The 23,745-nt window shown below is 44.9% G+C and overlaps 1 protein-coding gene and 1 long non-coding RNA gene across 3 annotated transcripts in view; one reads left to right on the top strand and one right to left on the bottom strand.

Annotated features, from left to right (window-relative positions):
• The window catches only part of LOC138363025 (uncharacterized), a 439,332-nt gene that overhangs the window by 224,844 nt on the left and 190,743 nt on the right, over window positions 1–23,745 (bottom strand). The window lies entirely within an intron of this gene.
• LOC123746013 (proton-coupled zinc antiporter SLC30A2) overlaps window positions 1–23,745 on the top strand; it is a 77,794-nt gene that overhangs the window by 26,928 nt on the left and 27,121 nt on the right. For both annotated transcript variants that reach the window (XM_069321786.1, XM_069321785.1), the window contains exons 9-10: window positions 1,821–2,061; window positions 8,403–8,544. In XM_069321786.1, coding sequence (XP_069177887.1) covers window positions 1,821–2,061; window positions 8,403–8,544 — 383 coding nt within the window. The remainder of the gene's footprint in view (window positions 1–1,820; window positions 2,062–8,402; window positions 8,545–23,745) is intronic.

The following is a 23,745-nucleotide window of genomic DNA, read 5'->3' as shown; positions in this document are numbered from 1 at the left end:
GTGACCTCTGGTGAGTCCTGTAGGAGGGTGACCTCTGGTGTGTCCTGCAGGAGGGTGACCTCTGGTGAGTCCTGCAGGAGGGTGACCTCTGGTGTGTCCTGCAGGAGGGTGACCTCTGGTGAGTCCTGTAGGAGGGTGACCTCTGGTGTGTCCTGCAGGAGGGTGACCTCTGGTGAGTCCTGCAGGAGGGTGACCTCTGGTGTGTCCTGCAGGAGGGTGACCTCTGGTGAGTCCTGCAGGAGGGTGACCTCTGGTGAGTCCTGTAGGAGGGTGACCTCTGGTGTGTCCTGCAGGAGGGTGACCTCTGGTGAGTCCTGTAGGAGGGTGACCTCTGGTGTGTCCTGCAGGAGGGTGACCTCTGGTGTGTCCTGCAGGAGGGTGACCTCTGGTGTGTCCTGCAGGAGGGTGACCTCTGGTGTGTCCTGCAGGAGGGTGACCTCTGGTGTGTCCTGCAGGAGGGTGACCTCTGGTGTGGCTGTGTGTCCTGCAGGAGGGTGACCTCTGGTGTGGCTGTGTGTCCTGCAGGAGGGTGACCTCTGGTGTGGCTGTGTGTCCTGCAGGAGGGTGACCTCTGGTGTGGCTGTGTGTCCTGCAGGAGGGTGACCTCTGGTGTGTCCTGCAGGAGGGTGACCTCTGGTGTGTCCTGCAGGAGGGTGACCTCTGGTGTGGCTGTGTGTCCTGCAGGAGGGTGACCTCTGGTGTGGCTGTGTGTCCTGCAGGAGGGTGACCTCTGGTGTGGCTGTGTGTCCTGCAGGAGGGTGACCTCTGGTGTGTCCTGCAGGAGGGTGACCTCTGGTGTGTCCTGCAGGAAGGTGACCTCTGGTGTGGCTGTGTGTCCTGCAGGAGGGTGACCTCTGGTGTGTCCTGCAGGAGGGTGACCTCTGGTGTGTCCTGCAGGAGGGTGACCTCTGGTGTGTCCTGCAGGAGGGTGACCTCTGGTGTGTCCTGCAGGAGGGTGACCTCTGGTGTGTCCTGCAGGAGGGTGACCTCTGGTGTGTCCTGCAGGAGGGTGACCTCTGGTGTGGCTGTGTGTCCTGCAGGAGGGTGACCTCTGGTGTGGCTGTGAGGTCTCTACAGGTTTAGAGTGGATTCGTAGGGTCTGAAAGGATTAATAAATAACACGAAATATATATAAGGTATAATATTAGTGTAATCTTATTATTGCATGCTGTTTACTTGGAAGATGTCCATTAAACTATAATTTAAAAACGAGTAAACACACACACACACACACACACACACACACACACACACACACACACACACAGACACACACACACACACACACACACACACGCACACACACACACACACACACACACACACACACACACACACACACACACACACACACACACACACACACACACACACGCACACACACACACACACACACACACACAAGACAGAAGAGTAAGGGGGGACATGATCACAACCTACAAAATCCTCAGGGGAATCGACCGGGTAAACAAGGATGAACTTTTCAACACTGGTGGGACGCGAACAAGGGGACACAGGTGGAAGCTGAGTACCCAAATGAGCCACAGAGACGTTAGAAAGAACTTTTTCAGTGTCAGAGTAGTTAGCAAATGGAATGCATTAGGAAGTGATGTGGTGGAGGCTGACTCCATTCACAGTTTCAAATGTAGATATGATAGAGCCCAATAGGCTCAGGAATCTGTACACCAGTTGATTGACGGTTGAGAGGCGGGACCAAAGAGCCAGAGCTCAACCCCCGCAAGCACAATTAGGTGAGTACAATTAGGTGAGTTCACACACACACACCCATCCGGCCTCTACACAACCACTCCTCCTTGCAGCCGCAGTACCAAATAGCCGACCCGATCCTGACCTTCGTGTTCGGGGTGATCGTGGTGGCGACGACGGTGCCCATCCTGCGGGAGCTGGCCCACGTCCTGATGGAGGGCACGCCCAGGAACGTGGACTACCTGGCCCTCCTGAGTGACCTCGAGGGCCTGCCTGGGGTCAGAGGCGTCCACAACCTGCACGTCTGGTCCCTCACCCTCGACAAGAACGCCCTCTCCGCCCACTTGGTCATAGGTGAGACTAAACAATCATTTTATTTGTTGACCAGACCACACACTAGAAAGTAAAGGGACGACGACGTTTCGGTCCGTCCTGGACCATTCTCAAGTCGATTGTGAAATCGACAATCATTTTATTTCATGTTGGCCTTTGAGATGCACGGAGCGCCAACGTCTAAGAATTCAGACAAGAGAAAATGTCAAAATACCTACATTAATTACATTATAAAACTAACAATGCTTTTAAGAGGCGGCGCGAAATTTTGTACACAAAATGGCTAAAATTCATGCAAAAGGTGGAACATAATGCGATCTCTTAAGATGTTAAAAATTGGAGTCAAAGACGAGACAAAGGCCAGCATGAAGGAGTCGTGGAAGGGGGGGGGGGGGGTGGGGGGGCAGCTGCTGGGGCCGACTTAGTGGCCTAGAAAACGGAAGTCGTTAGGCACATTTTCTTCAATTACAGCCATCGTTAGATGGAAATCCACCGAAGAGACGATTTTTATTTACATTCATGAATCTCTTGTTGAATATATATATATATATATATATATATATATATATATATATATATATATATATATATATATATATATATATATATATTGGGGGACAAATTGATCAGCGCTACAAAAGACCAGAGAGCAAAAAGTTTCTTGTTCCAGCGCCTCAGTGTTGCGATTCAGAGGGGAAATGCCTGTTGCGTCTTGGGCACTAGTCCAACTTCAGAGGAATTCGAAGAAGTGTTTGACTTGCAACAATGATCGAACCCGTCTGTGACATTCATCAATGTTTCCCATTGTTGTGTTCTTCAAGAGATCCATAACCTTTAAGCACCTTTTTGCATTATTATTTTTGTATCAACCCATGTATATCTTGTAACCATCAAATGCATAATAAAGCACAAAAAATATTCAAGGAAGGGGGTGGTAGGAGAAAAGCACACAGAAACTGTATTGGAGGGGATCTAAACATTCCCTCTAATGCGTTATGCGTGGTTTCCTCCGAGGCTATGGGTCCCCCTTCTTCCAGCTAGAGGTATATATATATATATATATATATATATATATATATATATATATATATATATATATATGTCGTACCTAGTAGCCAGAACGCACTTCTCTGCCTACTATGCAAGGCCCGATTTGCCTAATAAGCCAATTTTTCATGAATTAATGTTTTTTCGACTACCTAACCTAACCTAACTTTTTCGGTTACCTAACCTAACCTAACCTATAAAGATAGGTTAGGTTAGGTTAGGTAGGGTTGGTTAGGTTCGGTCATATATCTACGTTAATTTTAACTCCAATAAAAAAAATTGACCTCATACATAACGAAATGGGTAGCTTTATCATTTCATAAGAAAATAATTAGAGAAAATATATTAATTCAGGAAAACTTGGCTTATTAGGCAAATCGGGCCTTGCATAGTAGGCTGAGAAGTGTGTTCTGGCTACTAGGTACGACATATATATATATATATATATATATATATATATATATATATATATATATATATATGTCGTACCTAATAGCCAGAACGCACTTCTCAGCCTACTATTCAAGGCCCGATTTGCCTAATAAGCCAAGTTTTCATGAATTAATGTTTTTTCGTCTACCTAACCTACCTAACGTAACCTAACCTAGCTTTTTTTGGCTACCTAACCTAACCTTACCTATAAATATAGGTTAGGTTAGGTTAGGTAGGGTTGGTTAGGTTCGGTCATATATCTACGTTAATTTTAACTCCAATAAAAAAAAATTGACCTCATACATAGAGAAAAGGGTTGCTTTATCTTTTCATAAGAAAAAAATTATAGTAAATATAATAATTCAGGAAAACTTGGCTTATTAGGCAAATCAGGCCTTGAATAGTAGGCTGAGAAGTGAGTTCTGGCTACTAGGTACGACATATATATAAATATATATATATATATATATATATATATATATATATATATATATATATATATATATATATATATATATATATTAAACCTAGAAGGGTGTACCACCTCTGGTGCAAGTGTAGGGACCCATGGCCTCGGAGAAGAAAATAAAGAGTACTCAGAGAAGACCTTGTGGATCCTCACTGAACACTTTGATATTTTCTTCTCCTACCACCCCTATTCTTTTGGTATGTGTGTATATTTATCTAACTTTATTTGAAAATGTCATTACACAAAAAAGTTACAATATTGATTACATGCAAGGCTGTAATAATTATGTATTGATTACAATACATAATATATTGTATCAATAATTTATAATTATTAATTATAAATTTATAATTAGTATCATGTATAGTTTAGTATCATGTATTAGTATAAATTTATAATTAGTATCAATTATTTATAATTAGTATCAATAATTTATAATTAGTATCAATAATTATGTATTGATTACATACAAGGCTGCTTGTCACAAGTTGAATAGCTCCTCCAGCTCCTCAGATGGTGGGCAGGAACCATGGATGCAGTGAGCATTTCCTCTCTGGATTGCCACACTAAGGCATTGAAAAAGAAAACTGGCAGCTCTAGGGTCTCTAGTTGTTTCGATTAGCTTAGACCCATATATATATATATATATATATATATATATATATATATATATATATATATATATATATATATATATATATATATATATATATATATATATATATATATATATATATATAATATTATATATTCGGGCCGTGTGGTGCCGGCTTTAACATTTTAGTCAATGACACTTTTCTGTTCTAAGACTAAAGAATAGAGTATTTGTGTTCGTGTTCTCGAGATCAGTACGTAAAGTTTTTCATTATTGCATGATTTTTTTTGTTTTTAATGTGTGGAGCGTTAGTGACAGTAGCTGGTGTCACGGCTATGCGGTATGACTGTGACATCATTTGATTGTTACTGGCCACGTTGGGCTCGTACCCAACAGGTATCACGGGGAAAAGTTGGGTGAGGCTAGCCCAAGGCGTCTGGTGTTCAACCTTGAACAGACTTTCTGATTTATAAATGTTGATATATGTGTGAGGTTATTGGAAGATTCTCCCGGAGCCTCGTCTCTGTAGCCTCATATCCACCGGGGGCTAGTGGCGTGTATTTACAAAAGTAATATTCAAGAATACAGGCGTACAGTGATGCGGATCATGTGGTATGTGCATCTCCATGTGGTTTTCCTCCCACAACATAGCATGCTGGCGTCACCACACAAAAATAATACAAATGAAATGAAATAGTTTAAAAATCTAGGAACGGAAAACCGGTGTTTTTCCAAAGCAAATTTTGGGAGAGATGTTTACGACCTCGTGGCGGGCTACTGGTAAATATTGCCTGCAACAATATCTTTCTACCTTGGGGGACCCACTGTCAACACTACCGCCCCTGGTGGTACCGTAGCTCCTGTACCCCCCAGTGGTACCGTAGCCCCTGTACCCCCCAGTGGTACCGTAGCTCCTGTACCCCCCAGTGGTACCGTAGCTCCTGTACCCCCCAGTGGTACCGTAGCTCCTGTACCCCCCAGTGGTACCGTAGCCCCTGTACCCCCCAGTGGTACCGTAGCTCCTGTACCCCCCAGTGGTACCGTAGCTCCTGTACCCCCAGTGGTACCGTAGCTCCTGTACCCCCTAGTGGTACCGTAGCTCCTGTACCCCCCCCAGTGGTACCGTAGCTCCTGTACCCCCCCCCCCAGTGGTACCGTAGCTCCTGTACCCCGCCAGTGGCACCACAACCCCGGGCTACACTGAGTGGTTCTTTACCCACACAACACAGCGCCTCATTAGACAGTATCCATATTGACATTGCTAATAAATGTTCGATTAAACAATTATAAACTAATTAGTAAAGTAATTAGCGTTTGCTCGGTAACATTTATTTGTTTACTGAAGATGTTTTGTGACGTTATCTGAAGTAATGAATTGTTAGTGTTTATTATATCTGTGTAAATTAGATCTTTTCTAAGTTTAAAAATTAATTTTAAATCTTTCTATATATTTTTTTTGCTTATCTCTGTCTATAAATGGAAATGAATGTATGTCTGTCTATCCGAGGGTTAGCATCTCTCAACTTTGCACCATGACTCATGTGGGGTATGTGTCCAACATGGTCGGCTCAGTGTTGGCACATGTGGAACGAATGCCACTTGATGCTTGTCAATGGGAACACTACGAGGAGTCTTGGCATATATTAACTGGACTTTGGAATTTTGTCATTTTTTTTCTTAGTATAACATTAGACACTGATGTCCACAAAATAATAAAAAAATCTATCATATGTTTCCTGTAATGCATCATAAGTGCTTCCCCAAGTCTGGGTCGCGAAGTGATCACTTACAGAAGGCTTACACATGGGGGGAGGGAGAGGGAGAGAGTGAGAGAGAGAGTGAGAGAGAGAGAGAGAGAGAGAGAGAGAGAGAGAGAGAGAGAGAGAGAGAGAGAGAGAGAGAGAGACCTGTGATGTATGTGAGTGACAGTGAGTGATATAATGTTAAGTGGGTGCCCAGGAGACAGAGTAAATCTTTCTTGTGGTGTGACTGACGGCTGGGCTATGCTCTCAGTTAGGCAAGTAGGCAGGCTGGCAGGCAGGCTGGCAGGCAGGCTGGCTGGCTGGCTGGCTGGCTGGCTGGCTGGTAGGCTGGCTGGCTGGCTGGCTGGCTGGCAGGCTGGCTGGCTGGCTGTCTGGTAGGCTGGCTGGCTGTCTGGTAGGCTGGCAGGCTGGCTGGCTGGCAGGCTGGCTGGCTGGCTGTCTGGTAGGCTGGCAGGCTGGCTGGCTGGCAGGCTGGCTGGCTGGCTGGCAGGCTGGCTGGCAGGCTGGCTGGCTGGCTGGCAGGCTCGGTGGCTGGCAGGCAATAGGCAGGCAGGGAAGCAAACTGATAAAATCCACACACACACACGTTTTGTGCAACAAAACATTAATGAACAATTATTTTCAGAAATAGTAATACTGCTGACTCATCCACCCCCGCCTTTTTTAACTATCAATTAATCAACCTCCACCCCCCCCCCTCACCCTCCCCAGGTCCAGTCATCATACCCCTACACAGCCTCGCCTGGATGTCATGACCAAAACTTTGCTTGTTGAAAAATTGATGCTGATTAGTTAATTAAGATGTTAAGAGAGAGGGCAGGTGAAGTCAGTGGCTGTGTATTGCTGTACCTCTGGGACAGACATGCACGATTGTGTGTGTGTGTGTGTGTGTGTGTGTGTGTGTGTGTGTGTGTGTGTGTGTGTGTGTGTGTGTGTGTGTGTGTGTGTGTATTTACTATTTATATCTGCAGAATTAGCTCTTCGACTCTGCCTTTCTAACCAATTTTTGGTTTTCCTCTATGTCTACTACATCTCTCTCTCTCTCTCTCTCTAACACACACACACATATCAGGAAGCAGCCCGTAGCAGCTGTCTAACTCCCAGGTACCTATTTACTACTAGGTGAACAGGGGGTGAAAGAAACTGCCTATTTTGTTTCCGCCTCCACCGGGGATCGAACCCTGGCCCTTAGGACTACGACCCCAGAGCGCTGTCCACTCAGCCGCGAGGCCCTAAGTGTGTGTGCACTCAACAGGATAAATCATGATTAGTTCTTCGTAGGAGATAAACTCGTGTTCACGTCACAAGGGACGAATCTCATATCAGGTAATACAGATTATTTCCTTTTATTCCACTATCATATTTTGTGTTCGATTCGTTTTTGTTTCGTCCTGCATGCATTGATTGGCCCTCCCCACACCCCCCCCCTTCCTGGCAAGACCTACCGCCCCCCTCCTCACTGTTAGACCCTCGCCCTTCTTTCCCCCCTTCTTTTGTCTTTCTATTTGTATTGCAGTATAACATTATGCACTGATGTCCGCAAAATAATGAAAAATCAGGTGTCTCCTCACCAGGAGACACTTTCTCCTGGTGAGAGAGAGAGAGAGAGAGAGAGAGAGAGAGAGAGAGAGAGAGAGAGAGAGAGAGAGAGAGAGAGAGAGAGAGAGAGAGAGAGAGAGAGAGAGGGTGTCCCTCTCACTACTCTCTAAAAATCCCTCTTCACCAGATCTCTCACCTCCTCCCTCCTCACCAGGTGTCTCACCCTCCTTCCTCTTCACCAGATCTCTCGCCTCCTCCCTCCTCACCAGGTGTCTCACCCTCCTTCCTCCTCACCAGATCTCTCGCCTCCTCCCTCCTCACCAGGTGTCTCACCCTCCTTCCTCCTCACCAGATCTCTCACCTCCTCCCTCCTCACCAGGTGTCTCACCCTCCTTCCTCCTCACCAGATCTCTCACCTCCTCCCTCCTCACCAGGTGTCTCACCCTCCTTCCTCCTCACCAGATCTCTCACCTCCTCCCTCCTCACCAGGTGTCTCACCCTCCTTCCTCCTCACCAGATCCAAGCTTCGAGGCGGACACGATCCTGGAGGAGGCCCAGAGGCTCATACGAGGTCGCTACTTTGTGTGTGTGTCCACCATCCAGGTGGAGCCCTACACCCGGGAGATGGACACCTGCCACAAGTGCCAGCCCTTCCTCTGGTAGGTGACGGCCCTTCACTTGTAGTTACTTGCACTTGTTACTTACTTGTTATACCAGCTGTGAACAGTCCTCATGTCTCTATCCATCTACCTCCTTCAACAGACAAACATTCCCTAGTGGTCCGACTCAAGAATCCTCCTAAGCCGTAAGACGTCAGAGAGTCCCGGGGGGGGGGGGGCTCAGAGAGTCCGGGACTCAGACCCTAATCTAACAAAAATCAGCTTAACCTAACCAAACCTAATTCAATCCAGCCAAACTTAACATAACCTAACCCAGTCCAACCTAACCCAACCTAACCCAACCTAACCTATGTTCCTTTCAACGGCAAGACTTGGGATTTTATGATATATATAATTTTGTGCCGTAGTGGGATGCCATGGATGTGTGTCCTGGTGGGTTGGGTTCACCTGCTATAGAGAAGGCGGGACCTTCCTACAGCTGTTGTGTAATTAGCTGTTTGAGATCATTAAAGTGTTGCTTGGCTCCTTGGCTCTTAATTTAACTCTTTGTATCTGAGACGGCGGTCGCTGTATCCTCCCCAACACCTACAGTGAGAGAGAGAGAGAGAGTGAGAGAGAGAGAGAGAGAGAGAGAGAGAGAGAGAGAGAGAGAGAGAGAGAGAGAGAGAGAGAGAGAGAGAGAGAGAGAGAGAGAGAGAGAAAGAGAGAGAGAGAGAGAGATAGAGAGAGAGAGATAGAGAGAGAGAGAGAGAGAGAGAGAGAGAGAGAGAGAGAGAGAGAGAGAGAGAGAGAGAGAGAGAGAGAGAGATAGATAGAGAGAGAGAGAGAGAGAGAGAGAGAGAGAGAGAGAGAGAGAGAGAGAGAGAGAGAGAGAGAGAGATAGAGAGAGAGAGAGAGAGAGAGAGAGAGAGAGAGAGAGAGAGAGAGAGAGAGATAGAGAGAGAGAGAGAGAGAGAGAGAGAGAGAGAGAGAGAGAGAGAGCGCAGCAGTTATCAGCATGCAATGTGAGGACTTGCATCATAATTACCCAATATAGGATTAAGGATGTGAGTGGGAGGAGGAGGAGGAGGAAGCCTAGTGTCCTTACTACGTGACACACCAAACTACATCATCACAATACAACACCATCGCTAACAACCAGAACTGTCACATAATGCAAAACCTAATCATAGAACCTGTTTGATCTTAAGAAATGTATATCATTTAGATAGATATTCGTATGTAAATGTTTTGGCTTCACACACACACACACACACACACACACACACACACACACACACACACACACACACACACACACACACACACACACACACGGATTAAGCAAGAAAGAGAGGGCTGGGCGGACTGCATTTTCTTGGATTGTCGGAAAGCCTTTGACACAGTACCGCATAAGAGGCTGGTACATAAGCTGGAGAGACAGGCAGGTGTAGCTGGTAAGGTGCTCCAGTGGATAAGGGAGTATCTAAGCAATAGGAAGCAGAGAGTTACGGTGAGGGGTGAGACCTCCGATTGGCGTGAAGTCACCAGTGGAGTCCCACAGGGCTCTGTACTCGGTCCTATCTTGTTTCTGATATATGTAAATGATCTCCCGGAGGGTATCGATTCATTTCTCTCAATGTTTGCGGACGATGCTAAAATTATGAGAAGGATTAAAACAGAAGAGGACTGTTTGAGGCTTCAAGAAGACCTAGACAAGCTGAAGGAATGGTCGAACAAATGGTTGTTAGAGTTTAACCCAACCAAATGTAATGTAATGAAGATAGGTGTAGGGAGCAGGAGGCCAGATACAAGGTATCATCTGGGAGAGGAAATTCTCCAGGAGTCAGAGAAGGAAAAAGACTTGGGGGTTGATATCACGCCAGACCTGTCTCCTACAGCACATATCAAGCGGATAACATCAGCGGCATATGCCAGGCTGGCCAACATAAGAACGGCATTCAGAAACTTGTGTAAAGAATCATTCAGAACTTTGTATACCACATATGTCAGGCCAATCCTGGAGTATGCAGCCCCAGCATGGAGTCCATATCTAGTCAAGGATAAGACTAAACTGGAAAAGGTTCAAAGGTTTGCCACCAGACTAGTACCCGAGCTGAGAGGTATGAGCTACGAGGAGAGACTACGGGAATTAAACCTCACTTCGCTGGAAGACAGAAGAGTTAGGGGGGACATGATCACCACATTCAAGATTCTGAAGGGAATTGATAGGGTAGATAAAGACAGTCTATTTAACACAAGGGGAACACGCACAAGGGGACACAGGTGGAAACTGAGCGCCCAAATGAGCCACAGAGATATTAGAAAGAACTTTTTTAGTGTCAGAGTGGTTGACAAATGGAATGCATTAGGGGGTGATGTGGTGGAGGCTGACTCCATACACAGTTTCAAATGTAGATATGACAGAGCCCGATAGGCTCAGGAATCTGTACACCTGTTGATTGACGGTTGAGAGGCGGGACCAAAGAGCCAGAGCTCAACCCCCGCAAACACAACTAGGTGAGTACAACTAGGTGAGTACACACACAGTTAGATTGGCTTGACAGAGTGGAAATAGAGGACATATTGAGAGGGAAAGGTTAACCTTTGAGGCGGACATGGGGGAATAGCTGGGGTCGAGGTGCATGGAAAGGAAATCTTTCCTTTCTTTCCCCGTCGCCAATTACTCCTCCTCGTGTGTACCTTAAACCTGTCGGGCGCGTCGACCCTTCCTGCCTCCCAGGAGGTGGTGTTATCAAGGCCTCGGGGCCCATTTTCTTGACCATTCTCCTGCCCTCCCTCGCCCCCGGGACGGTGAAGGTGTAATGATCGCCCCGCCTGCTCTCACGCAAGTTACTGCCTCGCCTCAATTTTAAAATGCTTCCGATAATCCTGGGAACGTGAAGGTTAAGGTTGAAGATCCTTTGACGGATGAGAGAGAAATTGTTTGTGTATAGGTTCACCTGTGTGGGGCAACAACACCAGTGACCTCTGCTCTCTCTCTCTCTCTCTCTCTCTCTCTCTCTCTCTCTCTCTCTCTCTCTCTCTCTCTCTCTCTCTCTCTCTCTCTCTCTCTCTCTCTCTCTCTCTCTCCCTTCTCTCTCTCTCTCTCTCTCTCTCTCTCTCTCTCTCTCTCTCTCTCTCTCTCTCTCTCTCTCTCTCTCTCTCTCTCTCTCTCTCTCTCTCTCTCTCCCCCTTCTCTCTCTCTCTCTCTCTCTCTCTCTCTCTCTCTCTCTCTCTCTCTCTCTCTCTCTCTCTCTCTCTCTCTCTCTCTCTCTCTCTCTCTCTCTCTCTCTCTCTCTTCTCTCTCTCTCTCTCTCTCTCTCTCTCTCTCTCTCTCTCTCTCTCCCTTCTCTCTCTCTCTCTCTCTCTCTCTCTCTCTCTCTCTCTCTCTCTCTCTCTCTCTCTCTCTCTCTCTCTCTCTCTCTCTCTCTCTCCCCCTTCTCTCTCTCTCTCTCTCTCTCTCTCTCTCTCTCTCTCTCTCTCTCTCTCTCTCTCTCTCTCTCTCTCTCTCTCTCTCTCTCTCTCTCTCTCTCTCCCCCTTCTCTCTCTCTCTCTATCTGTCTCTCTCTCTCTTGGGGATGGGACAGGGGGAGGAATGGTGCCCAACCACTTGGACGGTCGGGGATTGAACGCCGACCTGCATGAAGCGAGACCGTCGATCTACCGTCAAGCTCAAATAAACTGAATGCAGCCCTGTTTCGTTCTGCATCCTGGGGATGTGTGTGTGTGTACTCAAGTTGTACTCGCTTAGTTGTGCTTGCGGGAGATGAGTTCTTTGGTCCCGCCTCCCGTATGTGTATTGTGAATCTTTCTTCGGCTTCTTTGAGTTTGTCCCTTACGCATTCCATCATGTCTTGTGATGATTTTCCTCTGAGTTCTCTTCCCCATTCTATTCTCCAGGAATGCCCTGACCTGGTATTCTCCTCTCCTGTATGCTGGCCTTACACTCTCCCCAACTTACATCATTATATGGTCTTCGTTTTGCATACCAAGACTGAAACACAGAGATCACTGACTGCTATTGGCATTTCGTGGCCAATGTTTTCAATATCCATCTTATTTTGTATGAAGGTCTAGGTCCAGCCTACGACTTTGGTCTAGCTTAGGTGGTTTCTCACCATCCCTTCTTGTTTCCTCCCTGATGTTGCATCAGGAAGTTCCTCTCTACTACTTCTACAAGCTTTGCTCTCCACGTCTCATCTACCCTTGAGTTCATAGTTTTCCAACCAATTTACCCTTGATTGAAGTCTCCCATTACTAGAAGCTTTGCAGTCTGTGTCTGCTACTCTGTGGAGAATATTAAACTTGCTCTGTTCGTAATTTCGAATTCTTGCCTCTGTCTTCTGATAAATGATTCCTAAGATGCCATCCCTGTAGGTGTTCGCCGCCTCCACACAAATCCCTTCAAAGATCCAGTTTCTCTTTACCAGCGGTGGCACACCTCCTCCTCCTCCCTGAAGGCTTGCACGTCTCACCATCTTGTATTAAAATGAGAATATTACATTGCTAATCATAACAGTTTATTTGGTCTCTAAAATGTTGTTAGTTATCAGAGTATCTTCCTCAGTTCTTTCTTTGAGTTCATCTGCTTTATTGGACAATCCATCAACATTGGTGTACCAGATCTTCAGTGTTCATTGTTGTCCTGTCCTCCGAGTGGCTAGTTTCCAGTCTAAGGTTAAGGGGGTTAGGTCCAGTTCGGGTGAAATGGTAAGTACTGCGGAAGGATGAATTTGGAATATGCAAAGGGAGCACGAGGGAGTGGCTGTCTGTGGGGCATTGGGGTTGGCGTGGTTGTGTGATGGAGTGGGATTTGTAGGGCTTGGGAGCTGGGATGGGGGAGTTGGTTGAAAGTTGTGATTTTGTTTCGAGGGAAAATGTGGGTGGAAGTATGGGTGATGATTAATGATCAATGAGTGGCAATTGGTGGTCGGTGGATTATGACTGATGGGAGAGGGGGAATTGGTGCTATTGGAATGTGTGTTTGTGTGTGTGTTTCGTTCGTGTGTGTGTGTGTGTGTGTGTGTGTCTAGGGGTCAGTGGCTGAGTGGACAGAACGCTGGACGCGTGATCCTGTGGACCCGGGTTCGATTCCCGGCGCCGGCGAGAAACAATGGGCAGAGTTTCTTTCATCCTAATGCCCCCTGTTACCTAGCAGTAAATAGGTACCTGGGAGTTAGTCAGCTGTCACGGGCTGCTTCCTGGTGTGTGTGTGTGTGTGTGGTGTGAAAAAGAAAATAGTAACAGTTGAGAGGCGGACCGAAAGAGCAGAGCTCAACCCCCGCAAGCACAACTAGGTGAGTACAAACACACACACACACACACACACACACACACGCACACACACACACACACACACACACACACACACACACACACACACACACAGGTGTCATGAGACAGAAGACAAGTTTGTCCCGGTTTAAACTAAAGTAAGGGTTCCTCCTCTGCAATTCATAGTCTAAACATTAAGTGTTAGGAGGGAAAGCAATCAAGTACAAGGACATGGAGAAACTACGGGAATAACAGCACACCAGAGAGCAGAAGATACCAGAGGGCCAAGAATGAGAGATAGTTTGAAAACGACTTAGTAAATAAAGCAAAGATCCAGTCTAAATTACCTCAGGAGGAAGAACTTATAATAAAAACTGAGGAAAGGGGAGGACAAGCTCACTGAGAATAAGGAAATGTGTGAAGAACTCAACAAGACATTTCAGGAGGTCTTCAAAATAGAGTTAAGGAAAACTGCTTGAACTGAGAGAGAGGGAAAAGAGTACCAGAAGCAGTTGATGCTGTCTTACTTCATCCTTGATAACATCTGCCTGGAAATGGATGTGACAAAGGCTGTTCGCCCAGCCAGAATCTCATCGTGAATATTATAAGAGGGAGTAGAAGCGCATATGCTTGCCACTTTCTGGATGGCAAAACTTCCCTCACAGGTTTAATATAATTCTATGACCAGCCGAACCACACATTAGACAAGACAGAGAAGGATGGGCTGACTGCATATGTTTCCATTGTCAGAAAGCTTTTGATGCGACCCCCAAATGAGACCAGTGCATAGGTTGGAGAAACAGACTATTTAGCACGGGTTCACAGACTAGGATGGGGTTAGTACACTGCCCCATAGTGGAGCCTCCATCTAAAAATCACACAACAGGAAGCTCTCATGGATGCAGAAGTTTATAATGAGATTCGTTCCAAAGCTTTGAGGTATGAAGAGAGACTGAAGGAACTAAATCTGACGACGTTAGAAAGGCGGAGGGAGAAGGGGGACATGATACAGACGTATATGATACTAAGAGAGATTGACAGGGTGGAAAAAGAGATACTCTTTACAATGAATACCAATAGAACCATTGGGCACGGATGGAAGCTTAAGACTCAGATGTGTCATAGAGATGTTAGAAAGTTTTCTTATAGCGTAATGGTAGTGAATAAATGGAATGACCTAAAGATTGACGAGACAATCTCGATTCACAACATTAAAAGCAGGTATAATATAGAAATTGGTCAGGAGTCATTGCATTAGACAATCAGCGGCTAGAAAAGCAGAATCCAAGATTTAGAGCTCGATCCTGCAGGCACAAATAGGTGAGTACACACAGGTGCGCACCTCTGCTTCACGCCCGGCTAATTTAATCACACACCTGCCACCAGCTTCCACCAATTACATTGATAAAGTAAACTTTCTTGTCGAAAGAGGAGACAGATTTATGGTAGATGAGTCAAATGTATGAACGAATATGTATGAGAGATGAGTTAGATGTATGAGAGAGAAGGCACAGTTAAACTTGAACGGTGTGCTAACAGTGAACTTTATGTAGTGATGGTGTTGTTGTTAGTAGTAGTGTAAAGTAAGCCTACGACCAGCCCTTATGGGTTTTGGCAACAGCTGGTTGTAGGCATTCTATATTTTTCGGTCCCCTTTTCGCAGCAGCTGGTTTCTGGCATATTTATTTTTTGTCCCTTTTCCCAGCAGCCAGTTATAGCCATGGTAGCAGTGCTCTTCGTTGGGAGACCCTTTGGTTGCCTGGGTTCGAATCCTGGGGTGAGGAGTTTTCTGTTTATATATATATATATATATATAACTGAAAACTCACACCCCAGAAGTGACTCGAACCCATACTCCCACAACTGGTATGTACAGGGACGCCTTAATCCGCTTGACCATCACGACCGGACAAAAGGAAGTGATAGCCGAGGCTATATGAACCACTTCCCCGCCGGCACTCGGATGGTAATCTTGGGCATAGCATTTTATCAAATCACCTCATTCTTTGGGGCACACGTGAGGAACACAAATGCAAACAAGCCTGAATGGTCCCCAGGACTATATACAACTGAAAACTCACACCCCAGAAGTGACTCGAACCCATACTCCCACAACTGGTATGTACAGGGACGCCTTAATCCGCTTGACCATCACGACCGGACAAAAGGAAGTGATAGCCGAGGCTATATGAACCACTTCCCCGCCGGCACTCGGATGGTAATCTTGGGCATAGCATTTTATCAAATCACCTCATTCTTTGGGGCACACGTGAGGAACACAAATGCAAACAAGCCTGAATGGTCCCCAGGACTATATACAACTGAAAACTCACACCCCAGAAGTGACTCGAACCCATACTCCCACAACTGGTATGTACAGGGACGCCTTAATCCGCTTGACCATCACGACCGGACAAAAGGAAGTGATAGCCGAGGCTATATGAACCACTTCCCCGCCGGCACTCGGATGGTAATCTTGGGCATAGCATTTTATCAAATCACCTCATTCTTTGGGGCACACGTGAGGAACACAAATGCAAACAAGCCTGAATGGTCCCCAGGACTATATACAACTGAAAACTCACACCCCAGAAGTGACTCGAACCCATACTCCCACAACTGGTATGTACAGGGACGCCTTAATCCGCTTGACCATCACGACCGGACAAAAGGAAGTGATAGCCGAGGCTATATGAACCACTTCCCCGCCGGCACTCGGATGGTAATCTTGGGCATAGCATTTTATCAAATCACCTCATTCTTTGGGGCACACGTGAGGAACACAAATGCAAACAAGCCTGAATGGTCCCCAGGACTATATACAACTGAAAACTCACACCCCAGAAGTGACTCGAACCCATACTCCCACAACTGGTATGTACAGGGACGCCTTAATCCGCTTGACCATCACGACCGGACAAAAGGAAGTGATAGCCGAGGCTATATGAACCACTTCCCCGCCGGCACTCGGATGGTAATCTTGGGCATAGCATTTTATCAAATCACCTCATTCTTTGGGGCACACGTGAGGAACACAAATGCAAACAAGCCTGAATGGTCCCCAGGACTATATACAACTGAAAACTCACACCCCAGAAGTGACTCGAACCCATACTCCCACAACTGGTATGTACAGGGACGCCTTAATCCGCTTGACCATCACGACCGGACAAAAGGAAGTGATAGCCGAGGCTATATGAACCACTTCCCCGCCGGCACTCGGATGGTAATCTTGGGCATAGCATTTTATCAAATCACCTCATTCTTTGGGGCACACGTGAGGAACACAAATGCAAACAAGCCTGAATGGTCCCCAGGACTATATACAACTGAAAACTCACACCCCAGAAGTGACTCGAACCCATACTCCCACAACTGGTATGTACAGGGACGCCTTAATCCGCTTGACCATCACGACCGGACAAAAGGAAGTGATAGCCGAGGCTATATGAACCACTTCCCCGCCGGCACTCGGATGGTAATCTTGGGCATAGCATTTTATCAAATCACCTCATTCTTTGGGGCACACGTGAGGAACACAAATGCAAACAAGCCTGAATGGTCCCCAGGACTATATACAACTGAAAACTCACACCCCAGAAGTGACTCGAACCCATACTCCCACAACTGGTATGTACAGGGACGCCTTAATCCGCTTGACCATCACGACCGGACAAAAGGAAGTGATAGCCGAGGCTATATGAACCACTTCCCCGCCGGCACTCGGATGGTAATCTTGGGCATAGCATTTTATCAAATCACCTCATTCTTTGGGGCACACGTGAGGAACACAAATGCAAACAAGCCTGAATGGTCGTGATGTTCGGTCGTGATGGTCAAGCGGATTAAGGCGTCCCTGTACATACCAGTTGTGGGAGTATGGGTTCGAGTCACTTCTGGGGTGTGAGTTTTCAGTTGTATATAGTCCTGGGGACCATTCAGGCTTGTTTGCATTTGTGTTCCTCACGTGTGCCCCAAAGAATGAGGTGATTTGATAAAATGCTATGCCCAAGATTACCATCCGAGTGCCGGCGGGGAAGTGGTTCATATAGCCTCGGCTATCACTTCCTTTTGTCCGGTCGTGATGGTCAAGCGGATTAAGGCGTCCCTGTACATACCAGTTGTGGGAGTATGGGTTCGAGTCACTTCTGGGGTGTGAGTTTTCAGTTGTATATAGTCCTGGGGACCATTCAGGCTTGTTTGCATATATATATATATATATATATATATATATATATATATATATATATATATATATATATATATATATATATATATATATGTGTGTGTGTGTGTAAATCACGAAAAATATACACGTTATTAAAAATGTGACAGTGTCAGAACAAGGAGGAAAATTGAAACAAGAATTTCCTTAAGTACTTTCGTATAATAATACATCTTCAGAAGGAGTCTCCTTCTGAAGATGTATTAATATACGAAAGTACTTAAGAAAATTCCTGTTTCAATTTCCTCCGTGATCTGAGACTGTCATATATATATATATATATATATATATATATATATATATATATATATATATATATATATATATATATATATATATATATATGTCGTACCTAATAGCCAGAACGCACTTCTCAGCCTACTATTCATGGCCCGATTTGCCTAATAAGCCAAGTTTTCATGAATTAATGTTTTTTCGTCTACCTAACCTACCTAACCTAACCTAACCTAGCTTTTTTTGGCTACCTAACCTAACCTTACCTATAAATATAGGTTAGGTTAGGTTAGGTAGGGTTGGTTAGGTTCGGTCATATATCTACGTTAATTTTAACTCCAATAAAAAAAAATTGACCTCATACATAGAGAAAAGGGTTGCTTTATCATTTCATAAGAAAAAAATTATAGTAAATATATTAATTCAGGAAAACTAGGCTTATTAGGCAAATCGGGCCTTGAATAGTAGGCTGAGAAGTGAGTTCTGGCTACTAGGTACGACATATGTCTATATATATATATATATATATATATATGTCGTACCTAATAGCCAGAACGCACTTCTCAGCCTACTATGCAAGGCCCGATTTGCCTAATAAGCCAAGTTTTCCTGAATTAATATATTTTCTCTAATTTTTTTCTTATGAAATGATAAAGCTACCCATTTCATTATGTATGAGGTAAATTTTTTGTTATTGGAGTTAAAATTAACGTAGATATATGACCGAACCTAACCAACCCTACCTAACCTAACCTAACCTATCTTTATAGGTTAGGTTAGGTTAGGTAGCAGAAAAAGTTAGGTTAGGTTAGGTTAGGTAGGTTAGGTAGTTGGAAAAACATTAATTCATGAAAACTTGGCTTATTAGGCAAATCGGGCCTTGCATAGTAGGCTGAGAAGTGCGTTCTGGCTACTAGGTACGACATATATATATATATATATATATATATATATATATATATATATATATATATATATATATATATATATATATATATATATATATATATATTTAGGGGTACCACCACTGGTTTAATTAAAGGGACCCACATTCTCGAAGAAGAAAATAAATAGTGTTCAGAGAAGACCTTGTGGATTCTCACTGAATACTTTAATCTTTTCCTCTCCTACCACCCCTATTATTTTTTTTATTTGATTTTATTGCAATGCTACTGTTTACAGAAAACACACACTTATATAACAATATAACAATATACCAATCAGTGTTCGAAGACCTCGTCCAGTTCCTCGGGGGTCGGGTGCGTACCCAAGATACAGCACACATTTCCCCCTCTGAACAGCGACACTGAGGCGCTGGAACATAAAACTGGCCGCTCTTGGGTCTCTAGTCTTCCCAATGAGTTCCTCGCCCAGCTCCTTCAGGAACTTAAGTGCACATTTACCCCAGGCGCCCAGAGTCTCAGAGCCTATTGGCACGAACCTGTTCTAGGTCCCTGTACTTGTTAGTTTTCTGGGTCTCCCTGAAGGTGGCCGCGCCGCCTCCCTCAGCTGCGCTGTAAGGTAGATAGGTATCAACCAATGTGGATGCACACGTGTAGTCCCACACGACCTGTTTACCTTCCCTCCACGGCTGCAGGGTGACTCCATCTTGGCGTTTTTGGCTGTTGTCAGGCCTGCACAACTGAGGTTCCCTTTGTGCTGGGCACCCAGCTGAAGCCAAACTTCTCTTGATGATGACATTGACTGCTTCATGTCTGGCAATCTTTCCCTGTGTCTTACGACAGATGAGACCATGGCTGCCGTATTGGTCTGCCCGTGCATGGCCGCAAATACACCGGTGCTCGGTGAAGATAGGGCGGCAAGGCGCAGAGCAACACCAATACTTAGGGTCCGATGGTCCAGGCGGGTGCCCAAGGCGGAATTAGGGACTGCCAACAGGAAGTCCCCGGCATGGGGCGCTTGCACAGCTAGAAGACGCGCTTTGTCCTTCCTGGAAGCTGCCTCCAGCAATGATGTGGCGATGTTCTCCACTATGGGGCTATCCCATTTGGACTGTTTGCAGTCATTTGGAAAAGTCGGTCGAGGATGAGAATTGACAAGAGTGTCCCACTGACCGGCTCCTTCCGCGAATTTGGGATCATGAATCCCAATGAAGTCTCTTAGGTGTTCCGGTAGTATTTCCTTAACTAATTCACCTGTTGCACTGGTCGAGGATAAGAATGCCGGCAATGCTAACTGTGTCGCCTTGCGAATACCTATCCCCCCGAGTCTAACTGGGAGCGTTGCTTGGTCCCATTGGTCATCTTGCAGGGAGAGGTTTAACACTTTCACGGTTATTGACCTTAGGAGTGTGTCATATTCTGTTAATTTTGGGCTGTCGAAGGAGGGAGCACACCTTAGGAAATAGGTCAGTCTGGGCAAAGCCAGGCACCTTGTGAGAAGGTACGAAGCATCGTGGGCGTCCAAAGCCCCTATTCTTCCCTCCATCCTCCTCAGGTCGTTCAGCTTTTCTTCGAGGACTACCTCAATGGCGCTCGAGCCCAGAGGTGCCCTTAGCAGCACACTGTCGGTGGGAGCGATCACTTGGGCTCCTGGCAATATGATTCGCACTGCATCTATGGTTGGTTGGCTGGATGAGATGATTTCACACTTTAATTGGTTTAGGGTGAGTCCTAACTCCTCTCCCTTAGATTTCACCAGCTGTAGATCTTCTAGCCGGGACTCCTGTGTCCCTGCCAGGGTGCCATCGTCCAGGAACCAGATGTTGAGTTCGCTGGTCAACCTGCTTGTGACCTCTTTAACAGCCATGCAAAAAAGAAAAGGGGCAAGTGGATCTCCCTGCTGGACACCTTCTGCAGAAACAACTTCATGTTCCCCAAACAGCAGCGTCGATTCCCTACTGTACCCTGCTGAGACGAAGGGGAGTAGAGAAGGAAAGCTTGTTCGAACTGCTTCCAGTACCACATCCCTTTTTACCTGGTTGAAGGCATTTTTAAAGTCTAATTTAATTAATGCCTTATTTTCTGGAGGTGCTTGATATAGGCTCGTGCTGCATGAGCTGCTGCTTCACAGCCATGGGGGACACCAAAACCTAGTTGATGGGGTCGAAGCATCGTCGCAGTGTCTATGCCAATTTTTCTGACAGCTGCCCTAGCAACAAGGCGCCGAAGTGTGTTACCCACGGCAATGGGTCTGACTCCACCCTCTTTCTTTTTGAGGGCACAAAGGGATGCTCCAAAGAAAAAGGGTTTAATTGTATCTGGGATCAACCCAGAGAGGCAGTCGTTGACAAACTTCGTGACCTCTGACAATAGTGTCTCGGCAACTTCTCCGAGAACTGGGTTTACCATCTCCTTGAGGTGCTGAGGTCTTACTCCAGTGTATCCCCTTGCCGAGCCTGGCGGAAATGATATGATGGCTTTGTATACCTCTGACGCTTGGAGGAATAGAGGTCCCATGTCTGGGACATTTGTGTCCTGAGCAGTGGATTCCCATGGTACTCTAGGAGGGTGCTTCTCTCTCAGCGAGTTGGCGGTAGCGGTATTTCTAGGGGCGATTGTGTCTTCGCTGGTAAGTAACCTAATTGCCCCTACTGTGTTGCCCTCTTCAATTTTTTTAGTCACTTGTGTTCCAAGTTTAAAATTCTCATTGGAACTCTTGGGTCTGCCTCAGCGGTTTTTGCGTTGAGGAGGGATGGGGATCAAGTTGTCAGCTCTGGGGAAATTATTTATTGCCCTTGTGACTGATGAGGCTAGTGACTTGCCTCCTCTTGCAGGTACGCCTAAGCAAATATTGCCAAACAGGAGCAAATCATGCCATGCTTTGATGGTGGCTGCAGCATTAAGATTTTCAGACCGTTCATTTACTTTCCTTAAAAGGTCTGTATATTTCCCTGCTGCAAATGGGCGCGCTGCTTTAGGAATGTGGGGAAGAGTTCTGGTGGTGGATGCTTTGATGGCTCCCAGGAGGTCATCTGATGACATGAAGAGATATATATAATGTGTGTATTGTTAAATATGACCGAAAAAGTAAGATTAATAATTCTAACACGAATTTTCTCAATATTTCTTATGATTCTTTTTACTGTCGATGGTAATTGAAAAATCAATTCTCCAATATTCATTTTTATTTCTAGTCTGACACGACGCTTGAACGTGTTTCGTAATAACATATTACATTTTCAAAGACTTTAGTTTACACACACACAACTGTAACCTGAAAACACTTAACAGAGTTTTACTTAATGCTAACATTGACTGTGAAGAGACAACTAACACACCACCTATACCCCCTATTAGATTATTTTACAGGAACTTCTTTTCCACAGCTCATAAAACGGAAGAAAGGGTCCTGAAAGATATTGTTGATAGAAACGTTATCCCTACAGACAAAAATCAGAAGATAAAATTGACAATTTACTATAAAACCAAAAAACGGCCAACCTACTCATGAAAAACTCTCCAGACACAAAACAGAACACCTTAAAGGAGACCAACGTCGTCTATGTCTTCAAATGCCCATTTGGGGACTGTAAGCCCCAAAGAACTCAGTATATAGGCAAGACAACAACATCTCTTCAGGCGATTAACGATGCATAAGCAACAGGGTTACATTAAGGAACATATAATCTCTTCCCACAACCAGACCATCACCAGAGAAGTCTTAACAAACAACACAGAAATCATCGATAGATACAGCGATAGCAGGCGGCTTGACATCTGCGAGGCACTACACATCAAAAAGTCAACACCAGCAATTAACAGCCAATTAATGCACAGCTATATTCTACCCCTTCAAGACTCCGTACCAATATAGAAGCATCAAGAGGAAGTATGGGCAAATAGGCCCTTTGCAGTTACTTCCATCCTTTGCTCTCATTTATTCAATTTATACCCATTGCACCGTGTTCTGTCTTGTGTTGGTCAAAAGTTTGTTCACCTCATCCAAAACTGTTGCAACATATCACCTCACCCAAATGCGAGTATATAAGACAAGCTGTTCAATGTTAGCATTAAGTAAAACTCTGTTAAGTGTTTTGTTAAGTGTTTTCAGGTTACAGTTGTGTGTGTGTAAACTAAAGTCTTTGAAAATGTAATAAGTTATTACGAAACGCGTTCAAGCGTCGCGTCAGACTAGAAATAAAAATGAATTTTGGAGAATTGATTTTTCAATTACCATCGACAGTAAAAAGAAACATAAGAAATAATGAGAAAATTCGTGTTAGAATTATTAATCTTACTTTTTCGGTCATATTTAACAATATATGTTTACAAGAAAGACTGCTACCAAAATATACTTATATATATATATATATATATATATATATATATATATATATATATATATATATATATATATATATATATATATATATATATATATATATATATATATAAACTGTTCATGTTCGTATTGTTGTCATCAGACAAACATTAAAGCATCAAAAATAAATCTTAAATATGAACAGTAGCAGAGCATAATAATGATTTTTCATGTATTATTCATAATGTAAACACGCCCTCTTGGCTGAATGATATAATTATAATCCAACAAGCTGGATCATA

This window comes from Procambarus clarkii, chromosome 10, assembly GCF_040958095.1.
Source record: "Procambarus clarkii isolate CNS0578487 chromosome 10, FALCON_Pclarkii_2.0, whole genome shotgun sequence".
Taxonomy (NCBI): Eukaryota; Metazoa; Arthropoda; class Malacostraca; order Decapoda; family Cambaridae; genus Procambarus; species Procambarus clarkii.
This window is presented reverse-complemented; position numbering and strand designations above follow the sequence as displayed.